We start from the raw sequence: 22,108 nt of genomic DNA on the forward strand, positions 1-22,108 counted from the left end.
GCATCTGCAGAACTTTCTAGTGAAAAGCACCCAATAGCAATCTCACAGGTGAGTGTTCCCTAGGTATAGCTGGGACATTTGTTCAGCACTGTACCTCGTGTTTTTGTTTTGCTTTCCAGGAGGTAGGCACGGGGAGGAGAGGATAAAACAAGTTTCTCATTCACAGATCTCACTCTCCTCAACTTGGCATTTCTCTCCCTTTTGCTTGCTATTTAATGCTCTCCCTGTTCTGAATGTTTTATATACTTTCTAAGATTATTTCTTTTAATATAACCATAGACATTACTACTAATTCTGATCTTGAGACTCCTTAAATCTATCTAATAGTGCCTGTCATTTGGCCATTACTCTTCCACTGCAATTATTAGAATATGGAGTTCTTAGTAAGCAATATTGAACTACAAGGTATATTCAAGGTTTTTTAAAGGCACCTAGACATTTAGATTACCTAAGCATTCATTAGCAACAAAGTTTGAATTTTGCCCCCTGGGTTTAAATTAAGTCTACGCAATCCTAGTAATAATGTATACTGCAAAGTAGCTCATGCTAGTCACTGCCAGCAGCTCGCTAATTGCTGAAAAGACAAAAGCCCTTGAGACACTGCCTTGTGCTGTTAAGTATTTTTATGGTGATTGTAAGATTAGTCCTGCTCCACAAATTTATCAACTGAAGCTACCTACACCAACATCTAAAACTCAACTCCAGCTCCGCTTGTAGAAAAAAAATCCTAGTTTGTTAAAAATCTGATTTGAAGTGGCTAAAACAAATCTAAGCAATCAAATATAGACAAACCTAAACTTACCAGAAGCAACCTAGAATACCAACGAAACACTAGACTGAAGCTTTAGTTCTACAGTTTGACTCCTGATTCCTCACTTCACATTAGTGAGGGTCCTTTAGAAGATTAAGTGTTCTGTGCAAACCCAATAAAATTACAGTTAGGGGATCTAATGTTATCACACAGCTACAGTAAGTTAGCAGTGTTGTGTAGTAGTGAAATCAATGACTGGCTTGCATGAGGCTTCTAAAAGCATCTGTTCCCAGAGTTTCACGTATGTATATAAAATATCAGTTGAGGACAGCCATTAGCGTTTTGTAAGATGATAAACTGAGTGTTAACTTCTCCCAGCCATTACCTTTTCCCCTCATTAAATGTTAAGTCATCTGTGGGGGAGGGGAAGGGAAGAATTCAACTTTACTTCATAATTCAGATCAACTGTCAATATACATTTAAGTTTTTAAAACCTAAATGTTCCAAGTACAGAGTAAAGAATAAGCTGTCCAGAGAGCACACACTTAGGTTTTCTCCTCTTGGGAGTTTTAAAAAGGGATTTTGAACCTTGATGGCGAGAATCCCAAAACGAGAGTAAAATGAATTCTTTTTATTGCAAACAAACGTCTAAATTAATTTCTCCACCCACTTTCTTTAGAAAGAAAAAAGAAATCAGCAGGCTAAGGAGATACCCATTCAAGAACTGACATGATTAAAAATTAAGATATAAATGGGTGACTCACAATTGCATTAGCTTACAAAGATGGTGGAGTTTACTACTACAAGCACACTAGGTATACAGTATTTTGTGGGAGAAGGGCATACAGACATAGCTAACTTCATATAGATCCCATTAGACAACTGGATTTACAACAAGTTTTTTTAATAAGAAATGGGCAAAGCCAGCTTTCTTTTCAGAATCAAAATGCAGAACAAATGGAAAATTATGGTATTTAACCTTCACAAGTTTGAGCCTCCACAAATAATACAACCAAGTTTTACATTTTTAACAGCCCTTCTACATACACTCCATCTTCTCTATCTTGGTTCCAAGTTTTATCTTCATTCAATTATGCCAATTCCAATGTTATTTAAAAAGAAAAAGCCTTCCCAGTTATTGTCAGAAACTACTATTTAGCATACCCCCTCCACTACTCAACAAACTACAGAGAGGATGGAGTGTAATATGAGCAGTACAGAGTCTTATGCAATTCATGAGGACCACTTAGTCCTTACATGAATCTGGTTGCTAACATTTCTATTATATTGTGACAATGACTCCCGACTGTTATCTCTGAGAAATGGGGGGAGTAAATTCTTAATAAAAGACACCAGGTACAAAGCAACATTTTACTTTTGTTGTGATAAAAAAAAAAGTCACATTTTACAGATAAAATGTAGAACCCTGAAATACTGACACATTCTCTTATCGTGCACAATGCTGAGGTTCTCTTACGATTCACTTTAAAACTGCAATTAAAAATGTACAAAAAAGAAAAGAAAAAAAATCAACCCACAAAGCTTCTAAAAAAGGAACCCGCAGGCACTTCCTCTTGTGGAATGTTTAAAAAGTTAGCCTACTAAAGAAAACAGTCGACTTCTTGTGAAGGTTTTGGAGAAATATGTATCAGTTCGTTTTATTTGGGTATTCAATAATATCCTTGGTGATAATGCTGACTCCATGGCTTCTGACCCCAGAATTGCTGTAAGAGAAAATTTTTTTTTAAAGAAAAAACATCAATAAGCCACTCAAACTGCTTTTAGGAAATGACAATGAATCTAATTCAGAGTAATTGCTGGAAACAAATTTATACCTGTCATACCTCTGATTTCTATCAAACCATGTTCAGTTAGTATTAATATCCCATTATTATCATCAATAAACACATTACAAAAGGAAACACATCAGGACTTGGTTAGTTTATACAATTAAAGCTAGTAGTAAAAAGAACCATATGTATTAAATACTAATTAAATACTAAGTTATACCAAACATCAACCTATTTTACCTCCAAAAGATAAGATTATGGCTACGACTGCAACACAATTCACACCTTGCCCAGTAACACTTACAAACACTTCAATCCCTGGATAAGATCTTTTTGAAGAATGATTCTTATGGAAAAATACAATTTAATGTACTAAGCACATAAGAAATTACTTACACCCTGCTGCCACTGGTTGTAGCCCTGAGATTGATTTTTATAGCCACGATTGTTTCCTCGTCCTCTGAAGTTCTAAAATGTAAAAAAAAGGAAGAAAAATCTTTAAGAACTCGGAGCACAACTTCTTAGAAGGGTTGTACATGGGAAGGATGAGAGGGCACAGCACAGAAATGGGATAGTTGCTAATTAGTGTGCCTGAAAATCAAATTTAATTAAGTGGACTCATTTTACTGCCATCACTAATTTTCCTTATGTCAGTGCATGGACACTGTGTCCCCACGATGCTTACAGGGGCTATACAACACAAGCTCACTCTTAGACTGATTTATACAGATAACTAGGGATCAGTGCATGGACACTGTGTCCCCACGATGCTTACAGAGGCCATACAACACAAGCTCACTCTTAGACTGATTTATACAGATAACCAGGGACCACAAATCGTTACCTGGTTGTAGTTCCCTCTGTTGGGCATTCCACCTCTGTTGTAGTTCCCTCCTCTGTTTGAATAGCCACCTCGGCTGCTAAAAACAGGGCCACGTGGGTACGGATAGCCAATCCCACCACTTCCGCCTCCGCCGCCACCTCTCTGTGGCATGTTGCCCCTCCTGTTATATCCACCACGATTCCCAGGAGCTAAAAAAACAAGAGATACTTTAGATTACAGTGTGTTATGCCTCCTTTATACATATGACTTAAGAGTTCTTCTGGACCACTTCCTTTATTTTAGGGGAAAAATTAATGTTTAAAGGTGGAAAGTAATGTTTAATTTAACCACTGACATAACCTAGGTGTGTGTCCTACCAAATCACATTAAAACTTTAAACTAGGAGCTATGATCAATATGAGGATCAGTTTTCCTATGTTAAATTCAGCTAAATAACATGTAGACCCAAATTAGAAGATTTTCACTTGTGTCAATCTCCAGTCAAATAGAGAATACTGAATATTAACTTGCCTCCTCCTCTGAAATTTCCACCACGCATATTGAATCCACCACGTCCTCTGTGGCCACCACCTCTGTTAAACTGGTTCTTGCCGCTCTTATTTTTATTGCTCTTCTGTTTCTTTTCGGGGTGAAGAGCCTTTTTGCTCTCTTCCTTATATTGCTTCAAAAGTTTTTGGGCCTCCTCCTTCTGAAGTTCCACATAGGTTATCTCATCAAAGCACTCAGCTACCTCTGGCAGTGTAAAGTTTCCTATAAGGAATAAAGTCAGGAAAAAAAAGGGAATAAAGTCAGATTAGCACACATTCACAATCCTTAAATCTCCAATTCTTGAATGGCTTCAAGTTTTTCAACACACACTACAGTAACTATTCCTGGTTTACTAACGCATTTTCCTAAAAGTAGAAATAAGCCAAACATACTCATTTACAAAGAGTTAATGTAACTCCTGGAACAGTATTACTAGCAGAAACTATTAATTTAAGTTTACAGATGTAAGTCACAGAAAGAGATTTAATGTGACAATAGAGTAAGATCCCATGCCTTTCATTTTGAGGACTGCATGTTCTGGTAGGTCTTTGCCCTCTACTTCCGCTTTCTTCTGTGTTCTCTGCTTATAGTCTTCATCCTTCGGGCAAACGACAACAGCTTTCCGCTGGAAGCCCGCGAACAGGCACATTTTTCTCCTCTGGGCAGCAGCAGACACGTTTGTCTTAAAAACAACAACAAAAACTTATTAATTCTACACCAAACCCAATTCTCATTTACTTTTCTCAACTTCAAAGCTACAGAGCTTACCTGATCCAGAATAAAATTCCGCTTCTTGCGAGCAGCAATCTCAATAAACTTTCCAAGACATTGTGGAGCTCTCTGCAGCAGTGTGTTCAGTTTTCCCGTGTCTGCCATTTGCTTCTTAAAGCCTGCTACCTGTTTTAAAAGTGAGAAGTTTCCTTTGAGCTTGTGAATCTTCAGCTAAGCATCAGCTTAAATCAGCCGCCCACAGGCCGGATCCGGCTATTCTATCCGGTTCTCTTGCTCTCCCCTCCGGTCCTTTACTTTGAATTTATATTAGTTCACACAAACACTCCATCCATGCTTTTGTTCCGGCCCTCTGGTCCCGTTTAAGAACCCATTGTGGCCCTCGAGTCAAAAAGTTTGCCCACCCCTGGCTTAAATCTATCCTACATATGGAAAACAGGCAACATTTTAAAATTTAAATATTGCCTTTTCCCACTATTGCTATAATAAAAAGGGTCACTAGCATGTACTAAGACCCCAAGCTACTCATAATCTTTGTAGCTATTGGATGGTGAGAACTTTAATTCTTAAAAGACAATGAAGCCTAGAATTTGGAAAGCAGTTTACCTTACAGATAAAGAGCCCACATTTAAGTAACCAATTTCACTTTCCCCAAACTCCCCACTCTCAAATACTATCAAAATGGATAAGGACAGTAGGCAGGATTACTTAGAATACCTTTGGGTCTTTTTAAAATGCTGAGATCATACCCTAAACATTCTACTTACCATCATTTTATCCATTATGGTATTTGTTCCAAGAATGTTGTATTTACCAGGATTTTCTGCTGCATGTTTAGTAACCCAGGTAGTTTTCCCAGCTCCTGGCAAGCCGATCATCATAACCACCTACAATGGAAAGAGAAGTTATTTCACTGTCTAATCATCAGAAGCCACCTAATAATTCAAAAATATATTTTAATGCACAAAACCCACTTTAAATATCTGAATTTTCATAGCACAGTAACAAAGTAATTTGTGGAAAACTTAACACTCCACATAAAGAGAGAAGATAGCTACTTAGAGAAAAATTACAGGAATGGCATAAAGTAAATGAAAAACACCAATCACCTAACTCTTCTAAATGTCATTTTTGCCCAAACAAAAGCAGTGCTCAACCGCTTTTTTAAAAAGGTCACTTACTTCACAATCTTTCTTCTCTTCAGGCCCCTTTGGACCTCTAACTCGGTCCTCCAAGGGAACATTCTGGATCAAAGTATAGTCTTCAGGTATTGGAAAATATGGCTTTTCCTTCTGACCAAAATTAAATTCAACAGCACAGTTGTGGCAGAGAACATGTGGGAAGAGTGGCCGATCAGCAAGAATTTCCTTACTGATTTTGAAGGCAACACCAAGGTCTTGTCCATTCTTTGCATAGGAGAGTTCGACTTCATCGCTTTCAAAGTTCTGTTAACGGGGGGTGGGAAGAGATTAAGTTTTAATCTGCTTCCTGTAAACCTTCTAAGAACTTCAAAATTCAGATGAGTGAAGGTTACCCTATGGAAAACCTATTTAGGTTCGATCTATATCCCAAAGCAGAAACAATACTGCTTTAGAAGGTAAGACTAGATTTTCAGGTCAACTCGATGTTAAGTACTTTTTATCAAAGTGAGTTAGCAGTGAATGTTGATACTGACACAGCTTTAAAAAAAAATTTCCTAGCATATAACTTGCCATTTACACATAAAAACTTAGCTATGACTTACAGCAAAACATGTAATCACATCATTTTCATCAAACTTCTCTCCATAATCTTCAGTCTCACAGTTGCATGTTTTTATTCCTTTTAGAGAATACCCATAAGAAAATTCTTCTTCTCCTAAAAATAATAAGGAACTACCATGAAGTTGATTTTTTTCAAAACAGCTCAATGACCCATACATTTTAGTATTCCTGATGTAAGGTTTAAAAAAAAATGAGCATATACTAAATACTCTTTCACATACACTGACTTTATACTAGATATATTGAGTTAAATAACTAGTTTGCAAATTGCATAACATGGATAACAGTCTATCTTAAGTATTACTGGTCATAAAACAAGTAAACATAAAAGAACAAAAACTAAAACTTAGCCTATGCCTACTACATGCTAATGTTATTAATCTTACTTAAAATATTAACAGAATTGGACAAAAACAAGCAAACTATTTGGAATGCCTTCTACTCTAACTACTAAAATCAGACCCTAACACTCTAGTACACAGTGTTCAGATAGGAACTTCACCAAGTAACATTCCACTGGTGGTTAGAGACCAGCCAATCCGAACTTCATGGATGTCAATATCTTTTGTATATAAATGCCTCACTGGGATCTTCTCTGTAACCTGAAAGTCAAATCATAAATGATTAGCTATAAGCCAAAAGATAATCCCTTGAAACCTGGCTTATTTCATTTCACGGGATAACTCTTCTCTGGCTACGAATACAAAAGTCACCCACTCAAGAACTTAAAAAAATTAATATAAGAGCTTATAAATTGAAAATGTTTAAGTATTTGATTGAATCATGTTTAAAAGAACAGTTAATGTTTAAAAATTACATCTTCTCAATACGCAACCTACAACAATTAAAACACATAGTTAACATTTTTTCCTCTGGAACAAAACCGAGTCTATTTTTAAACCCTTGGTGGGTCTTTTCAAGTGCCTGATTAAAAAAAGAGCGCACTTTTAATAAAAATGGGGCTAGCTGTGTAACACAAATTCTGATCAAACATGTCCAACTATTACAAAAGGTTTCTATCCCTCTTCTAATTCACAGAAACTTCCAAAAACAAAAAGTTCTACTGATACCCAATAGCACCAGGTAAATGGAAACTCACAAAGGTTCTTAAAAAACAAAACACAAAATTATATTTACCTTCATTTCAAAGCAGACTTTGCCTTTTGACACACCGTAAGAAGCCCTTCCTCCAGCCCAAAGAAAAGCAAAACTCTCCATAGTAAGGGAAGAAGCACTGAGGCGATCTCTTGATATTTTAAAATGCAGATCACAATTATCTGTAATTATATCAATACCATATTATTTCTTTTCACATCGAACGTAAATATATCTGCTATGTAGACAAAACTTGGTTATTAAATTTTTGCACATATGTCTAACTGCTACATAAGACACTTTTTTTACATGCTCTTTTAAATTTTCAATTTTAAGCCCCACTCCCACCAAGTCACTCTTGCCAAATTATGTACTGAAGTGTAAACCACCTATAAAACTAAGAAGCACCAAGGTTTAATGTGTATTTTAAGTATATAAAATAATCAAGACAATGTGACATTAATACATACCTGGTCTGCTCTTTACCTTGATTTAGAGGCAAGCAGTAGAGGATAGCAGGAAATCAAAGTGAAGCATGCCAGAACCAGGTAGAATTTACCAGTGCCACAATAGAACTGACAGGAGGCCATGACCAAATATTTTTTAATAGGAGTATGAGCTGCTGATCCTGTACTTTCTATTTTTAAAACACCAGGGACTCTAGATCCTAAATTCTTTTCTAAAACTTGTGAAGGCAGCCTCATCTACAAAACACAAACCTGGTTGTCTAATGCTGTAACTATTATCACATTCAGGTCTCCTTTCCTTGTGCTGCCTGTTCAACAATGGGGGCTACCCACTTCCGGGATTACCCAAACCCAGAATGTCTTTAACCTAGCTAGCTACCTTTTGGGTCAGTGGCTCATTAACAAGCACTTTTGAGGGAGAGCTGAAGTTAGAATGCTGTTTCGTTAAAACGTTTTTATTGGTGAGAAAAAAAAAAATGAAATCTACAGTTTGGAATTCCCCTTACATTAGCTTTGTTCTTAAAATTCCTGACCATCATTGACAGAATGAACCCAATATTGCACTTAACAAATTGATATTCCTAGGTGACCAGTTACAGTCTGTCTACTTTATAATAATGTTACTTTCTTGGATCATTGCCTCCTTTATCTTGCCAATACCTAATACTTTATACTTAAGAAACCGAATTTAACAAAACATTCATCTGACTACTTTTCCATGTAGTTTTCTTTTAAAAGACTCCACTATCTTAACTACCTGTAAAGGGTACTCAACAAGAAACCAAGAGTTGGACGTTAACACTCTGACATATCTGAACAAAAACAATCTGTATTCAAAAACACTGGCATCTAAGCTTCAACTCCCCAGGCTCTACAGGGCAGGTCGACACCTTACCTCTTATTTTTCAAGCAATTATTTCTACCCTTTGTTCTATCACTGAAAGAACTGTGTTCTGATCAAATACTAAATCAACAGATCTCTTCCTAAGTAAAAATTACAACTCTGACAGCCATGGCCATTTAGGTTTGCAATACTAATACTTCCTCATCCTCAACTGCAACCCAACTGGGTAAAGTAGCAGTATTTACAGCGCTGCCATTGATACCATTCGCTGGTGAAGAAAGCTAGTGGCCCAGTGATAGGCCACTGCTGCTGCCCCAGGTCTTTGGAAGAAATCAACTTATGTTAAAGCAGCAGCTACTGAACTGGAATTGAGAACAAAAGAGCAGTTATTGATAAAGTAATATTACAATCTTTTAGAATAGGGAATACACTTGTGTGCTAATGGGAAAAGCCATTAATAAATACGTAACTAATCCAAATAGCTCACTTAAGTCCAAAAAAGATGAAATTACTTTATTGAAGAAGCCTTACAAGTTTCCATTAGCTAGTCAAAAGTTGGCATTAATTTTACATTCCTACAAAGAACTTTCAAGTAATATAAAAGTATTACCAAATTGCTAGAGCCTGTGTAATTATCAATACAACTGATGCTATACTAAGTATTTAAAGTACCGGAAAAATCATCTTCCTGCCTTTAAAAACCTGTTTCCATTTCCCCGTTAAAGTTTCTGCATTTAAGCTCAACGTACTACATTTTAGGTTTCCTAACATTTTAAAACCGAAACCACATTTGATAACTGGGGGGAGCAGCAGCTTCACTTACAAGTGTCAAGACAAACCACCGTGTCATCGAAGTGCTCATCTTCTTCTTCAACAGGTGGCTGAGGAGACTTGGCTCTGAAAGACAACATTGTCTCCTGATACAGCTTTTCCCACCAAAGAATACGGAATGGGTGACAGGCAAGCCTGGGTGAGCATCCTCTACCTGCTATACTTGTTCTCTTCAATGTACTCAAAATATCCACGGCCATGATCTTCCCGAGGGCGTTTAACACCTCTCTTTTTATCTCCGCCCTTCTGCTCTGTTTTGCCGTCTCCTACAAACACACAACACCCCTATTTAGGAGGCCAAGCCACAAGGCAACACAAACAGCTCTTTGGTTTTAAGGCTCGAAACAGCTCGGCATTTCCTTGTTCCTTGTTGGAAGCGCTTTTAATCGACGAATCAAATGCGAATTTAACAACAATCAGTTTGAAACCGGATTGGAGTTAGTGACGCAGTCTAGAGACATTGCAAGTATTGGCAGTCCATGAGAAGATTCGAGAACCCTAACGAAAAATAGCGCCGCACAGGCCGAGCCCACGTGCACCCAAAAAAAGAGTTCAGGACGGGAGAGGGGACGCGCCTGCCCCGCCGCCCCTCCCCCTCCCGGGCCCGCGCGCCCCGCGGCCGCATTGTACTTACTTTCCGACCCGCGCTCCCGGCGGCCCCTCCCGCCGGAAGTGACGTCACACCGAGCCCCCACGCTCAGGGCACAATACCGCGGCCCAGCGCCGCCAAAGCGCGCCCAACCCGGGCCCTCGGGACTCTCCCCTCCCCCCGAGACATGTGCCCGCACCGCGCGCACGCAGCGCGGCGGCGCCACCGCGGGCCGACTGGGCTCCCTCCGCCCGGGGCACCCCCGCCAGCGGCAGCTGCAGCTCCCCCGCCTCTCGAGCCACATAATGGAGGCGCTGCCACCCCCGTCGCACACACCGATCCCCAGGCCTCCCGGCTAATCCGGGATTCCCCGCCCCCCCCCCCGCGCCCCGGCCCAGGCCCTCCCTCCCTCCCGCCGCGCGACGTTACAACGCAGCACCCACCCGCCGCCGGCCCCGCGGCGACCGCCACCCCCGCCCGCTCACCTCCCGACTGCTGCGGGCCCTGGCTGGCCCCGGGCGGCGCCACCGTGACCGCGAACAGCGAGGTGGGGCCGCTGCTCTTGCCCGCGGCCTCCTTGGCGGCCCCGCGCTGCTGCTGGGGCTGTTGCTGCGACGTCGCCGGCGGTTGAGCCTGCTGCTCCCCGTGCCCGTTCTCGTCGCCCGCGCCTTCCTCCTCGTCTCCGAGCTCATCCTCCCCCTCCTGGAAGCCCTGGTCGTCGCCGTTCTCGTCCTCCGAGGCGGCCTCCTCCTCCTCCATCGGGCCTGCGTCGGCCGCCCCCGCGGCGCCGTTCTCCTCCCCGACCTCCATCTGGTCGCCATCCAGGGCGGGGATCCCCTCCTCCTCGTCCTCCTCCTCCTCCTCCTCGTCGCCGCCGGCCGCGGCCTCTTGTTCGAGGCCTGCTCCCGAGCGCCCGGCGGAATCCCCGCCCAGGTCAAGGCTGCCGTTCCCGGGCTCCATGGCGGGGCGGCCGCCGGCCTCCTCGCTGTCCAGCGCGGCCTGGAGCCGCTCCATGAGGTCGGCCTTGAGGCCCTTGTCGGAGAGGCGCCGCTTCTTGAGCTCCTCTTTCAGCTCCGAGACCTTCAGCTTCTTTACATTAACAGGCGAGGAACTCATGGTGAGGGCCCCGTTCACGCTGGCGCTGCTCAGACTCGCTCCTCCTCGGCACTGGCTGCGGCTGCTGCGGCTGCTCCTCGGCGCGGGCGGCGGCTGCGGCTGCGGCTGCGGCTGGACGTGGGTTCCTGCTGCAGAGCGGACCCGCCTGGTGTCGAACGGCGCCAATTCCTTTCACGGAGTTCGCGAGGGAGACGCCGAGACTCGCTTGGCGCGAGCGAGCACGCAACGTCCTCTCGCCGCGGCGCCGCGCACGTAATATAGCGGCCCCGCCCCCCGATCCGGGCGAGTCTGCGCGCAGGACAGGCGCGCTCCCGACGCCCCGCCCCCGCGCCCGGCCCGGGTCCCGGCCCAGAGCGCGGCGGGTCCGCGCAGTGCGTTGCCCATTGGTCTTGAGCGGATGGGGGAAGAGCAAAGCGCCTTTCGCTTACGCCGACCCACCGCGACCCGCGTTGGCCTTCCTAGTTCTCTGGTGGCGACACCCGCACCGTCTCTGCCCTTCCGGCCCGGAGGCTGCTTTTACCCAAATGCTCTCCGTCCTCCACTTGTCAATTTCAACTGGAATCCTCCGCCTTCCATCTTAGATTGTCCAGCTATTTGTTTCAAATTCCTTATTAAATTTTTTTTTCAGTTTTGATTTGTGCAACACAAATCGGCAGTTATTACACGCAGGGCGTTTCCTTACGCTTAATATTTGGTTTAATATTTTCTAAGTCCTGCCGGCGAATTGGATTTTAAACTGCGGAAGGGCGAGGGCAGAGCCCTTCTTTTGTCTCTTGCGCTCCCCTGCTGCGGGCGTGGGGGTGCGCTTGCCCTAGGACCCCCCACCATACTCCTCGGCCTGGTCGCGGCAGCTGTGCCCGCGGTTCTAGCAGCCGAGGAAATCAAGCCTCAGAATTGCCTTTCTGGGTCTTCTGCACCCACCAAAGAGACGCACCCCCTCCAAGACGCACTCGGCCGGATTTAGGACCTGGCCATCCAGGGTGAGGTCCCGGGAGCTAACAATGAGGATGTAGGAATATTCTTGACCAAATCATGCTGAAACTCTAGTAAAAGCTTATGAAAAATAAAGGGCTGTGATTTTGTAAAAAGAAAAATAGACTCACTCTAGAAATGTGTGGAGTTGATTTTTGGTGTCTTCGAAGTTTAATTTTTCTCTTTACTAAGGTGTGTTATGTTCTTGAGGTTTTAGATAGGGGTGCCAGAATTTGGATTTGGGATAGAGGTGACCATCTTAAAACCCAGAAAATCTACCAGTGTTCCACTATCTCTGACTAATGAGGTCAGTTATACTGGGTACACTGGTGCTTAACTGGCACAATAATGCTGCCCCAATATTAATTTGAAATTTGGAAAAATACACATGTAAGCTTGCTCCCATAGGTTAGTATGATTTTACTGATGAATATATATACATTTTTATATTTTGCCATGTAGTCATGAATAAAGATGAAATATTAACACTGAAGTGATTTTATTTTTTTATGAAATGATTTTAATTGAAATGAATGGACTATGTACAGTACTGGTAATTCTCAGTTCAAGTTAATGGAGGTAGATGGCATAGCATCCAAAATAGAAACCTCCACATAATGTCAAAAAACTCATTTTAGCCTTTGGATATAATGTCCTGGGTATAATGTCCTTTGGATATAATGTGACTTATAAACAAGTCACAAACTAGAATTTAAACTTTTCAAATTCTTTGCCCTTGTTCAAAAATGGGAAGAAAGCTAAGGATGCTTACCTGTTCACAAACTGGGGAGTTAATGAATGAAGTATAGTTATTATGATGGTCCTTTTGAGTTTATGTGTTCTTATTTTTTTAAAATATATTTTTATTGATTTCAGAGAGGAAGGGAGAGAGAGATAGAAACATCAATGATGGAAGAGAATCATTGATTGGCTGCCTCCTGCACGCCCCCCTACTGGGGATTGAGCCCACTACCCAGCATGTGCCCTTGACCCGAATCGAACCTGGGACCCTTCAGTCCGCAGGCCTACGCTCTATCCCCTGAGCCAAATCAGCTAGGGCAGTTTATGTGTTCTTAGGTACTACCTATATTTATAAATATTAGTGATATGAAAACAATTTCCATTTAACTGGAAATAATTAAACTATGAAAAAATAAAGTTTATCTAAATAACAATTTATAATGATTCTTGGTAGGTTAAGTCAGTTGTAATAATAAACATGAACTATAGAAAGTTCCATGGCTTTATCCCCAAGAGCTCTGCAGACTTTCTGGGCCTGAGGAAGCATGGAGACCTTCAGTCTGCTCACGTGACAGCCCAGGGAGTTCCCAGCCAAGAGCTCCTCCATTACGGTGGGCTTTCTCAGGCAACACGTGAGAGAAAAAATATTCAAAGAGCCATCACCTCACTGTTTGCTCCTCTTATAAACGGGTGAAACCTGCCATTTGACATTTCACCACTTGAAAGTTCATGTAATGCCAGTTTTACTCATTGGTTTTGCTGCTTATGCTTTCAATGCTATCATGAAGCAACTACTTAGACCATCCTGCACAAGAATGAGATGAACGTGATTATGACCACATAAGCTCTCTTCCCACATGCATCCTCAGAGCTAGTCTAAGTTCCTTGAGAGCAGGGAGCAAGGTGAACTTGACATTTCCAGCCCCTGTGCAGTGTCTTGTCCTCGGAGAGACCTGCCGTGTGTGGGGAACAAGTAATGAAAAATATCCTCCAAAGACGTGTGAAATGTATCACAACCCTGATGCGCACTGAATAATTGTTCACTTTAAGAGAGTTCTCCAAAAATCAAGTAGAGGCTGTGCTAATAAGTTTTATTTACCAGAGCTTCCTTGGCATAGCACCTGCAGAATAAATAAGTGATTTTATACTTATCTTAAGAGTAGCCAGGCCCAAGGCTGTAGTATATTTCTCTAATGTCCCATGTCTCCTAACCCATTTCCTTATTCGATAGAAAACAAAGGTAGGGACTTATATTCTCTACCACTCCTAGCAATATTGCCAAGTACTGGATGCTTGACGAATATTTTTTAGTTTATTTAGAAGGTGGTATTAAACTGTTAAGAAAGTCTTCTTGCCCTCACCGGTGTGCCTCAGTGGATAGAGCATTGGCCTGTGGACTGAAGGGTCCCGGGTTAGATTCCGGTCATGGGCATGTACCTTGGTTGCGGGCACATCCCCAGTGGGAGGTGTGCAGGAGGCAGCTGATCGATGTTTCTCTCTCATCGATGTTTCTAACTCTCTATCCCTCTCCCTTACTCTCTGTAAAAAAATCAATAAAAAATATTTTAAAAAAAAGGAAGTCTTCTAGCTCCAGATATAAGCACCATTGACAAGTGTCGTCCAGGATCTACCAGTTGACTATGATCTAGAAAAGCACATAACGATAACAAATTATAACCAGCGCTGCCCTAGCCGGTTTGGCTCAGTGGATAGAGCATCAGCCTGTGGACTGAAAGGTCCCAGGTTCAATTCCAGTCAAGGGCACATGCCTGGGTTGTGGGCTTGAACCCCAGTAGGGGATGTGCAGGAGGCAGCTGACCCATGATTCTCATCATTGATGTTTCTATCTTTCTCTCCCTCTCTCTTCCTCTCTCAAATCAATAAAAATATATTTAAAAAAAAGATTATAACCAGCGCTGTCCAACACAGTAGCTGCTAAGCCATATTTAAATTAAAATTAAAGGTTAAATTTCTCACTCACACTACCCACACTTCAATGCTCCATGCCACTGGTCTCATACTGAACAATGCAGAATAGAATGTTTTATCGTCCAAGTTCTTTGGGACAGTGCCTTTACAGACTGTTTTGAAAGTGCAACTTACACCAAGGAAGGAACCCTCATCCATATATGACGCAACAGCCAGACTAAATGGAAAGCTGGTCCCAAGAATTAGACTCTACCCTTTGTTCTAATGGGAAAAGCCATTACCTACTGTGAGCATTAGATAAACTCTAATTATTAGAGTAAAAGTGTGTGTGTTTATATGTATTTATAGTATAGTTTTATAGACACATACAGTCATCTCCCAATTCATCTATGTCTCTACTTAACAAATATGTATATATACTTAGATATATATTGTTATTTATTTTTGTTATTCCTCACCTGAGGATATTTTTCCATTGATTTTTAGAGAGTGTGGAAGGGAGAGGGAGAGACAGAGAAAGAGGAATATCGATGTGCGAGAGACACTTCGATAGGTTGCCTCCTGCATGTGCTCTGACCCTGGTGAGGGATCAAGCCTACAACCGAGGTACATGCCCTTGAATGGAATCAAACCCTCACCATTCAGTCTGTGGGCTGACCTCTATCCACTGAGCCAAACTGGCCAGGGCTACTTAACAAATATTTATGGAACGCCTGCTATGTACCACGCACTATACTCTGCAGGGAAAACAGATATGGATGGCACCGTCCCAGGCATCCAGGAGCTTGCAGTTTGGAGAAAAAGACAAACCATAACCAGGATGCTACTGGGACACTAGCACCGCTCCGTGGGGAACCCGCCATTTTGACCATCTGCTGAGCCATTGTCAGTAAGGTTCCCGTGGTGCAGGTTTGCACACATGCTTGCCCACCCACAAACACTCACACATGCAAAAACAAAGCAAAGCACAGCCTCACAGACGCACTGAAGAAGCCAGTGTGTGACATTTGCAAGTAAACAGTAATTAGCTACGATGATCCTATATCATATGCATTATTCTAAATACAGAGCTGCCAATCATTTGCAGTCTTCTGACCTCTGACAAGTCCTTCATTAAAAGCTACCTGGGCGTGGCCGCGGTTGGGCATTGACCTATGAACCAGGAGGTCACGGTTCGATTCCCGGTGAGGACATATGCCCAGGTTTCAGGCTCGATCCCCGATGTGGGGCGTGCAGGAGGCAGCTGATCCATGATTCTCTCTCATCATTAATGCTTCTATCTCTCTCCCTCTCCCTTCCTCTCTGAAATCAATAAAATATATTTTTTTAAAAGCTGTCTGGAATATAAATCTTAGGGATATAATGTACAGCATGGTCACTACAGTGCTATACTATGTTGTATATTTGAAAGTTAAGAGTGTAGATCTCAAAGGTTCTCATCACACAAAAAATTACTGCAGTGATAATTTCACAATATATGCAAATCTCGAATCATTATGTTGTACACCTGAAACTCATATATCATATGCCAATTATATCTTAATTTTTAAAAAGCTGTCAGGGGTTAGGGGGGAAACGTTCAACAAAGGGCCTCCTGTACTGTCCTAATTGCCTAGACACTGTGTATACTCGCTATCTGCATAGCCTTTCCTTCTATTTCCTGCTTCCGCTTTGCTCCACCCGAGCACATTTTCCATGAGCTGTCTTTGGAGTCCGCTGTGTTTTGTCCTGATTCATTTATTTGTGAAATTAACGGACAGTGATTGAGTGCCTGCTATGCACCAGCCACTGTACTAGGCATGTTGTACCAAACAGCTCTAATCTCCAGAGCAATCTCACAAGGTAGGAATTATTTGTCTCCGTTTATAAATATGGGAACTGAGCATCAGAGGGGTTAAGGAAATTGACCAGGCTTAATACGTGGTCAAGGTAAGATATCAAATCACAGCGACCTGACTCCCAGGCCAAGCTCTTTTTCCTGCACCAGTAAGTTGGAGTCATTAGAGTTTCAAAGTCAAAACCGACATGCACTGTTCTAGCAAGATTTTACAGAATGTGGTACAGGAGAAAGAGACAGGTGAACCAACAATTGTATTCTTAGAGTAATATGTGCTATGACAGAGGCGTGTATTCAGTTTGGGAAATAGAGCCACGGGCTTCTTAGGGGGAGAGGCACTGAGCTGAGTGTTCTGACGTGAGCAGGGCTGAGAGAGGCAAGGCATTTGCACACAGGAGGAACAGCCTCTGCTAACGCATTGGTGAGCCCTGGCCAGTGAGCATTGTCCCGAGCACCGAATGGTCACTGTTCGAGTCCTGGTCAGGGCACATACCCAGGTTGTGGGTTCAATCCCTGGTTGGGGTGCGGAGGCAACTGATTGATGGTTTTTCCCACATCTCTCTCTCTCTCTCTCTCTCTCTCTCTCTCTCTCTCTCTCTCTCTCTTTCCTTCTCTCCCTCTCTCTCTCTCTCTCCCTTTCTTTAAAAAAAAATGGTACCAAGGATTGCTGTTTTCCCATTTATTTTTCCCCTTTTTTGTGACCTGTACTTTTCAATTACAGTTGACATACCCTATATAATAAAAGGGTAATATGCAAATTGTCCCCTCAACTGGGAGTTCCACCTGAGTTCGACCAGAGGGCTGGGCTGGCCCACCAACCGCCCAGGGCCCCTCCCCGAGGCCAGCCCCATCCCCAATCACCCCCCACCAGGGTCGGGGGCGGGGCTGGCCCACCAACCCCCTGCGGCCCCTCCCCCAGGCCGGCCTGACCAGATCACCCTGATAGAGGCTGGACCCCATCTGTGCACTGGGCCTCTAGTAATATTATATTACTTTCAGATGTAAGCATAGTGATTAGACATTTACGTATCTTATAAATAAGCCAACACGCCTAACACCGATCTGACACCATACCTGGTTATTGCAATATTCTTGACTATATTCTCTGTGCTATACTTTACACCCCTGAGGCTTTCTCGTGTTTTTTTAAAAAAATATATTTTATTGATTTTTTACAGAGAGGAAGGGAAAGGGATAGAGAGTTAGAAACATCAATGAGAGAGAAATATTGATCAGCTGCCTCCTGCACACCCCCTACTGGGGATGTGCCCGCAACCAAGGTACATGCCCTTGACCGGAATTGAACCTGGGACCCTTCAGTCCGCAGGCCGACGCTCTTTCCACTGAGCCACACCAGCCAGGGCAGCTTTCTTGTTTTTAAAGGAGGTGGGAAATCTTCATTTTTATATAAATTCTCCTAAATGTCAGGGGTGGTTGACACTATATAGGCCAAAATGACCATGTCTTTGGCCATTTTTTTTTCCGTCCTGCGCAGCCGTCGCCAGCCTTTTGGACTTCACGGACCACGACCACCCGTTGGAGACCGCTGGCCGAGAGGGTCTTGGCCCGGGCACTGGCAGGAAGATGGCACAGGAGGCCGTTGGGAGTGGAACAGGTGGGAAGTGATGAAGGCCACTCTGGCCCAGGTCAAAGGGTGTGTTCAATCTGAGGAGGGTAACAGGGCCGTGAAACACATCCCTGACGATTTCTAGGGTTTTCTTAAGCCCCAGAGGTGTTCACTGGGCCTCTGACACGACCATCCAGTCTTGGCAAATACAACCATTTGGGTTAATTTTCTAAATGTTAGGTTCTTGGCCTAGCCTGAGAGGTAACAAAGCATCCAGGACAAGTGACAGGGGAGTGCATGAGCCCTTGGAGAGCGACAGGGCTCAACAAACAGCTCTATTCCTCACCAGCCAGCAGGTAACGTAGGCAAAGTTGCTCCTCTCTCAACGGCAGCCTCTTACCTTGTGAAATGATCGCGTCTTATCTACCCCGGAGGGGTAAGAATCACATATGCGAGAATCGTAAACCACGAAATGCTATACAAATGTATGGTATTCATGTAATTATTACTTATCAAACATAGGCTTTGGGGGGAGGGGGGAGGGAGAAAGTAACTATCTACTTATTTCAGTCTGAACTTGAGAGGTAACTGTTTATCGGAAGACTTTACAATGTAAGTCTGACAGCTCAGGGAACACACTGACGGCAGTGGCCAGGTCAGTAAGCTCCGCCTCCTGTGACTAGGACCCCAGACCACGCACAGTTCATCTTCTCCCTGGAGTAGCAAAGCCATTTACACAAACGGCCTTGAGAGATTTTTGACTCTTGGATGCTTATCTGTGGGCGAGGTTCACGCCACCATTATTGCCAAGGAAAAAGATACCTGGGGCCTTATGCGCATTACTTCCTCAGAAGCATTGTTATTATTATGAAAAGTAAAAACACACCGGATCAGGCACTAGAGAAGAGTGCAGGGCTTTAAAATGTGAAGAGAAGGTCATTGGCTGCCCAGCAGGGGAAACAGGTCTCTTCTTGGTAATGGCAATGAGTTTTCTCTGCCGTCCACAATCACCAGGATTGCTCAGCGATCTGTGGGTTGACGGTCAGCTGACAACTGCAAGGCCCCAGGGTGCAGAATGGGGTGTCACCTTGGAGGTGCTTACCTATCCATGTCTTCACTCCAGAAATGGAACTTCTGCACCCGGCCTTTATTGCATAAGCACTCAAATGAGTTGGAAACAAATTCACACTCAAATTATAATGATAATGTTGCCCAAGCAAGCTGATTAAGCACTTTGTAAACAGATTCCTTTTTTAAAACATATTTTATTAATTTTTTTTTAAAAATGTACGTTATTGGAGAAAACAAGATGGCGGCATAGGTAAACACCTAAACTGCTGCCTTGCACAACAATTTCAAAAGTACAACTAAAGGACAAAAACGGACATCATCCAGAACCACAGGAAGGCTGGCTGAGTGGAAATTCTACAACTAGAAGGAAAGAGAAAAGCACACTGAGACTCAGAGGAGCTGCAGGAGGCAGAGGTACCAAGGCGCGCACACGGAGAGGACTAGCAACTGAGTGCACGGCTGGCTTTCTCAAGGGGGAGGGAGACAAAAGCTCCCAACTGCACTGAACTCCAGTTCTGGGCGAGACTCTGGGGACCCAGACTCATACGGGGTGAAACTGGACTGTCAGGAAAGAGAAATGCACACTAAGACTCAGTGGAACTGCAGAAGGCAGAGGTACCGAGGCGCGCGCGTGGAGAGGGCGGGCAACTGAGTATGTGGCTGGCTTTCTCAAGCGGGAGGGAGACAAAAGCTCCCAATGGCTCTGAACTCTAGTTCTGGGCGAGATTCTGGGGACCCAGACTCATTCGGGAAGAAACTGGACTGTCTGGCAGCAGGCAGAACTCGAGGGCAGCTTTCTCTCAGAGGTGCTTGCAGCGATTACCATGGGACACTGAGACACAGGGGCCTCTTAGGGCAGGGCTGACAGGAAACTAATGCTGTCTGCTTTGCCCTGATACTCCGCCCCATCCAAGCTGAGCACAGAGGCTTTTGCAAGTCTTGTCTCATAAGGGTGTCTCCAGCACAGAAGTTCTCCCAGCGTAGACACAGCTGATCCTCACAGCCAATTGGCCTGGAGGTCAATTCCTCCCAGAGATACCAACAACGATCAAGGCTTAACTACAACAAGACTGTGCACACAGCCCACAAAGGGGTGCACCAAGAGTGTCCACCTCAGGTAACTGGGGAGGCTGAGCCACTGGGCCCTATAGGACACCTAGCACACAAAGCCACTCTATCAACTCAGGGAAGCAGCCAAAATGTGGAGACAAAGAAACAGATCACAAATGAAAGAAATGGAGGAAAGCAAAGGACGGGATATAGAGTTCAAAACCATGGTTATAAGGTTTTTCAAGAATTTTCTAGAAAAGGCCAATAAATTTAGTGAGACCCTCGAGGATATGAAAAAGGACCAACTAGAAATTAAGCATACACTGACTGAAATAAAAAATATTATACAGAGATCTAACAGCAGACTAGAGGATCACAAGAATCAAGTCAAAGATTTGAAATACAAAGAAGCAAAAAACACTTAACCGGAAAAGCAAAAAGAAAAAAGAATCCAAAAATATAAAGATAGTGTAAGGAGCCTCTGGGACAACTTCTAGAGTACCAACATCTGAATTATGGGGGTGCCAGAAGAAGAGAGAGAGCAAGATACTGAAAACCTATTTGAAGAAATAATGACCAAAAACTTCCCCACCTGGTGAAAGAAATAGACTTACAAGTCCAGGAAGCGCACAGAACCCCAAACAAAAGGAATCCAAAGAGGACCACACCAAGACACATCATAATTAAAATGCCAAGAGCAAAAGACAAAGAGAGAATCTTAAAAGCAGCAAGAGAAAAACAGTTAGTTACCTACAAGGGAGCACCCATACGACCGTCAGCTGATTTCTCAATAGAAACTATGCAGGTCAGATGGGAGTGGCAAGAAATATTCAAAGTGGAAAAAAGATGAACAATTGTAATAATGTGAACAATAAAGATTTATTAAATTTAAAAAAACACACAAAAAAAGGACATTATTGATTTTTTTACAGAGAGGAATAGAGAGTTAGAAACATCAGTGAGAGAGAAACATCAATCAGCTGCCTCCTGCACACCCCCTACTGGGGAGGGGATGTGCCCACAACCAAGGTACATGCCCTTGACCAGAATCGAACCTGGGACCTTTCAGTCCACAGGCCGACGCTCTATCCACTGAGCCAAACTGGTTAGGGCTAAATAGATTCTTAATTTACATTTTTCTAGAAGCAATTGGGGTTATAGATCCTCCCTTCCCCCTACTGGTGGGTGGAGTATGACGTAACCTGTGTCTGCGGCTGGGACATGCCCGAGACATTGAACCACCAATCATCGCGTGCTGAGTGCCCTGGGCCCCACCCCTTCCTGTTCCTCCCTGGGCCCCACCCCTTCCCGTTCCTCCCCTCAAAAGGCGTGTTCACCTCTGCACGTGGCACATGTTGCTGTTCTCTCATTTTGAGACAGCCCAGCTGGGTCCTCCTTCTCCTCTAATCCTGGTTTTTCTACCCTCTTTTGTAATGAATCTCGCTCATTAGTGTGGAATAAACTTCCTCTTTTAACTTGTCTGTGTCTCCGACAAGGTAAGAGGCTAAGCGAGAGCCGCCCGCCCGCCGCCCCGCCGGCCACTCCAAACAGCTAAGTGAGATTTCTGTTTGTCTGTAGAAATTTTGGTTTGCTC

At 43.4% G+C, this 22,108-nt stretch overlaps 1 protein-coding gene and 1 pseudogene across 2 annotated transcripts in view; one reads left to right on the forward strand and one right to left on the reverse strand.

Moving 5' to 3' along the window:
* Positions 1–1,362: 1,362 nt before the first annotated feature.
* On the reverse strand, positions 1,363–12,424 carry HNRNPU (heterogeneous nuclear ribonucleoprotein U). Its single transcript, XM_080651254.1, has 14 exons — positions 10,717–12,424; positions 9,797–9,908; positions 9,635–9,708; positions 7,543–7,682; positions 6,908–7,007; positions 6,387–6,499; positions 5,824–6,087; positions 5,410–5,529; positions 4,682–4,810; positions 4,427–4,595; positions 3,896–4,135; positions 3,386–3,573; positions 2,938–3,009; positions 1,363–2,475 (listed from the first exon to the last, which is right to left on the reverse strand). The coding sequence occupies exons 1-14, from the start codon at positions 11,345–11,347 to the stop codon at positions 2,422–2,424; spliced, it is 2,406 nt and encodes an 801-aa protein (XP_080507380.1). The 5' UTR covers positions 11,348–12,424; the 3' UTR covers positions 1,363–2,421.
* Positions 11,346–22,108, forward strand: part of LOC308238749 (putative cytosolic iron-sulfur protein assembly protein CIAO1) — a 56,162-nt pseudogene continuing 45,399 nt past the window's right edge. Inside the window, exon 1 of the transcript in view lies at positions 11,346–11,599. The product of the transcript in view is annotated as a putative cytosolic iron-sulfur protein assembly protein CIAO1 (transcript). The remainder of the gene's footprint in view (positions 11,600–22,108) is intronic.

This window comes from Plecotus auritus (assembly GCF_963455305.1).
Source record: "Plecotus auritus genome assembly, chromosome: 14".
NCBI lineage: Eukaryota > Metazoa > Chordata > Mammalia > Chiroptera > Vespertilionidae > Plecotus > Plecotus auritus.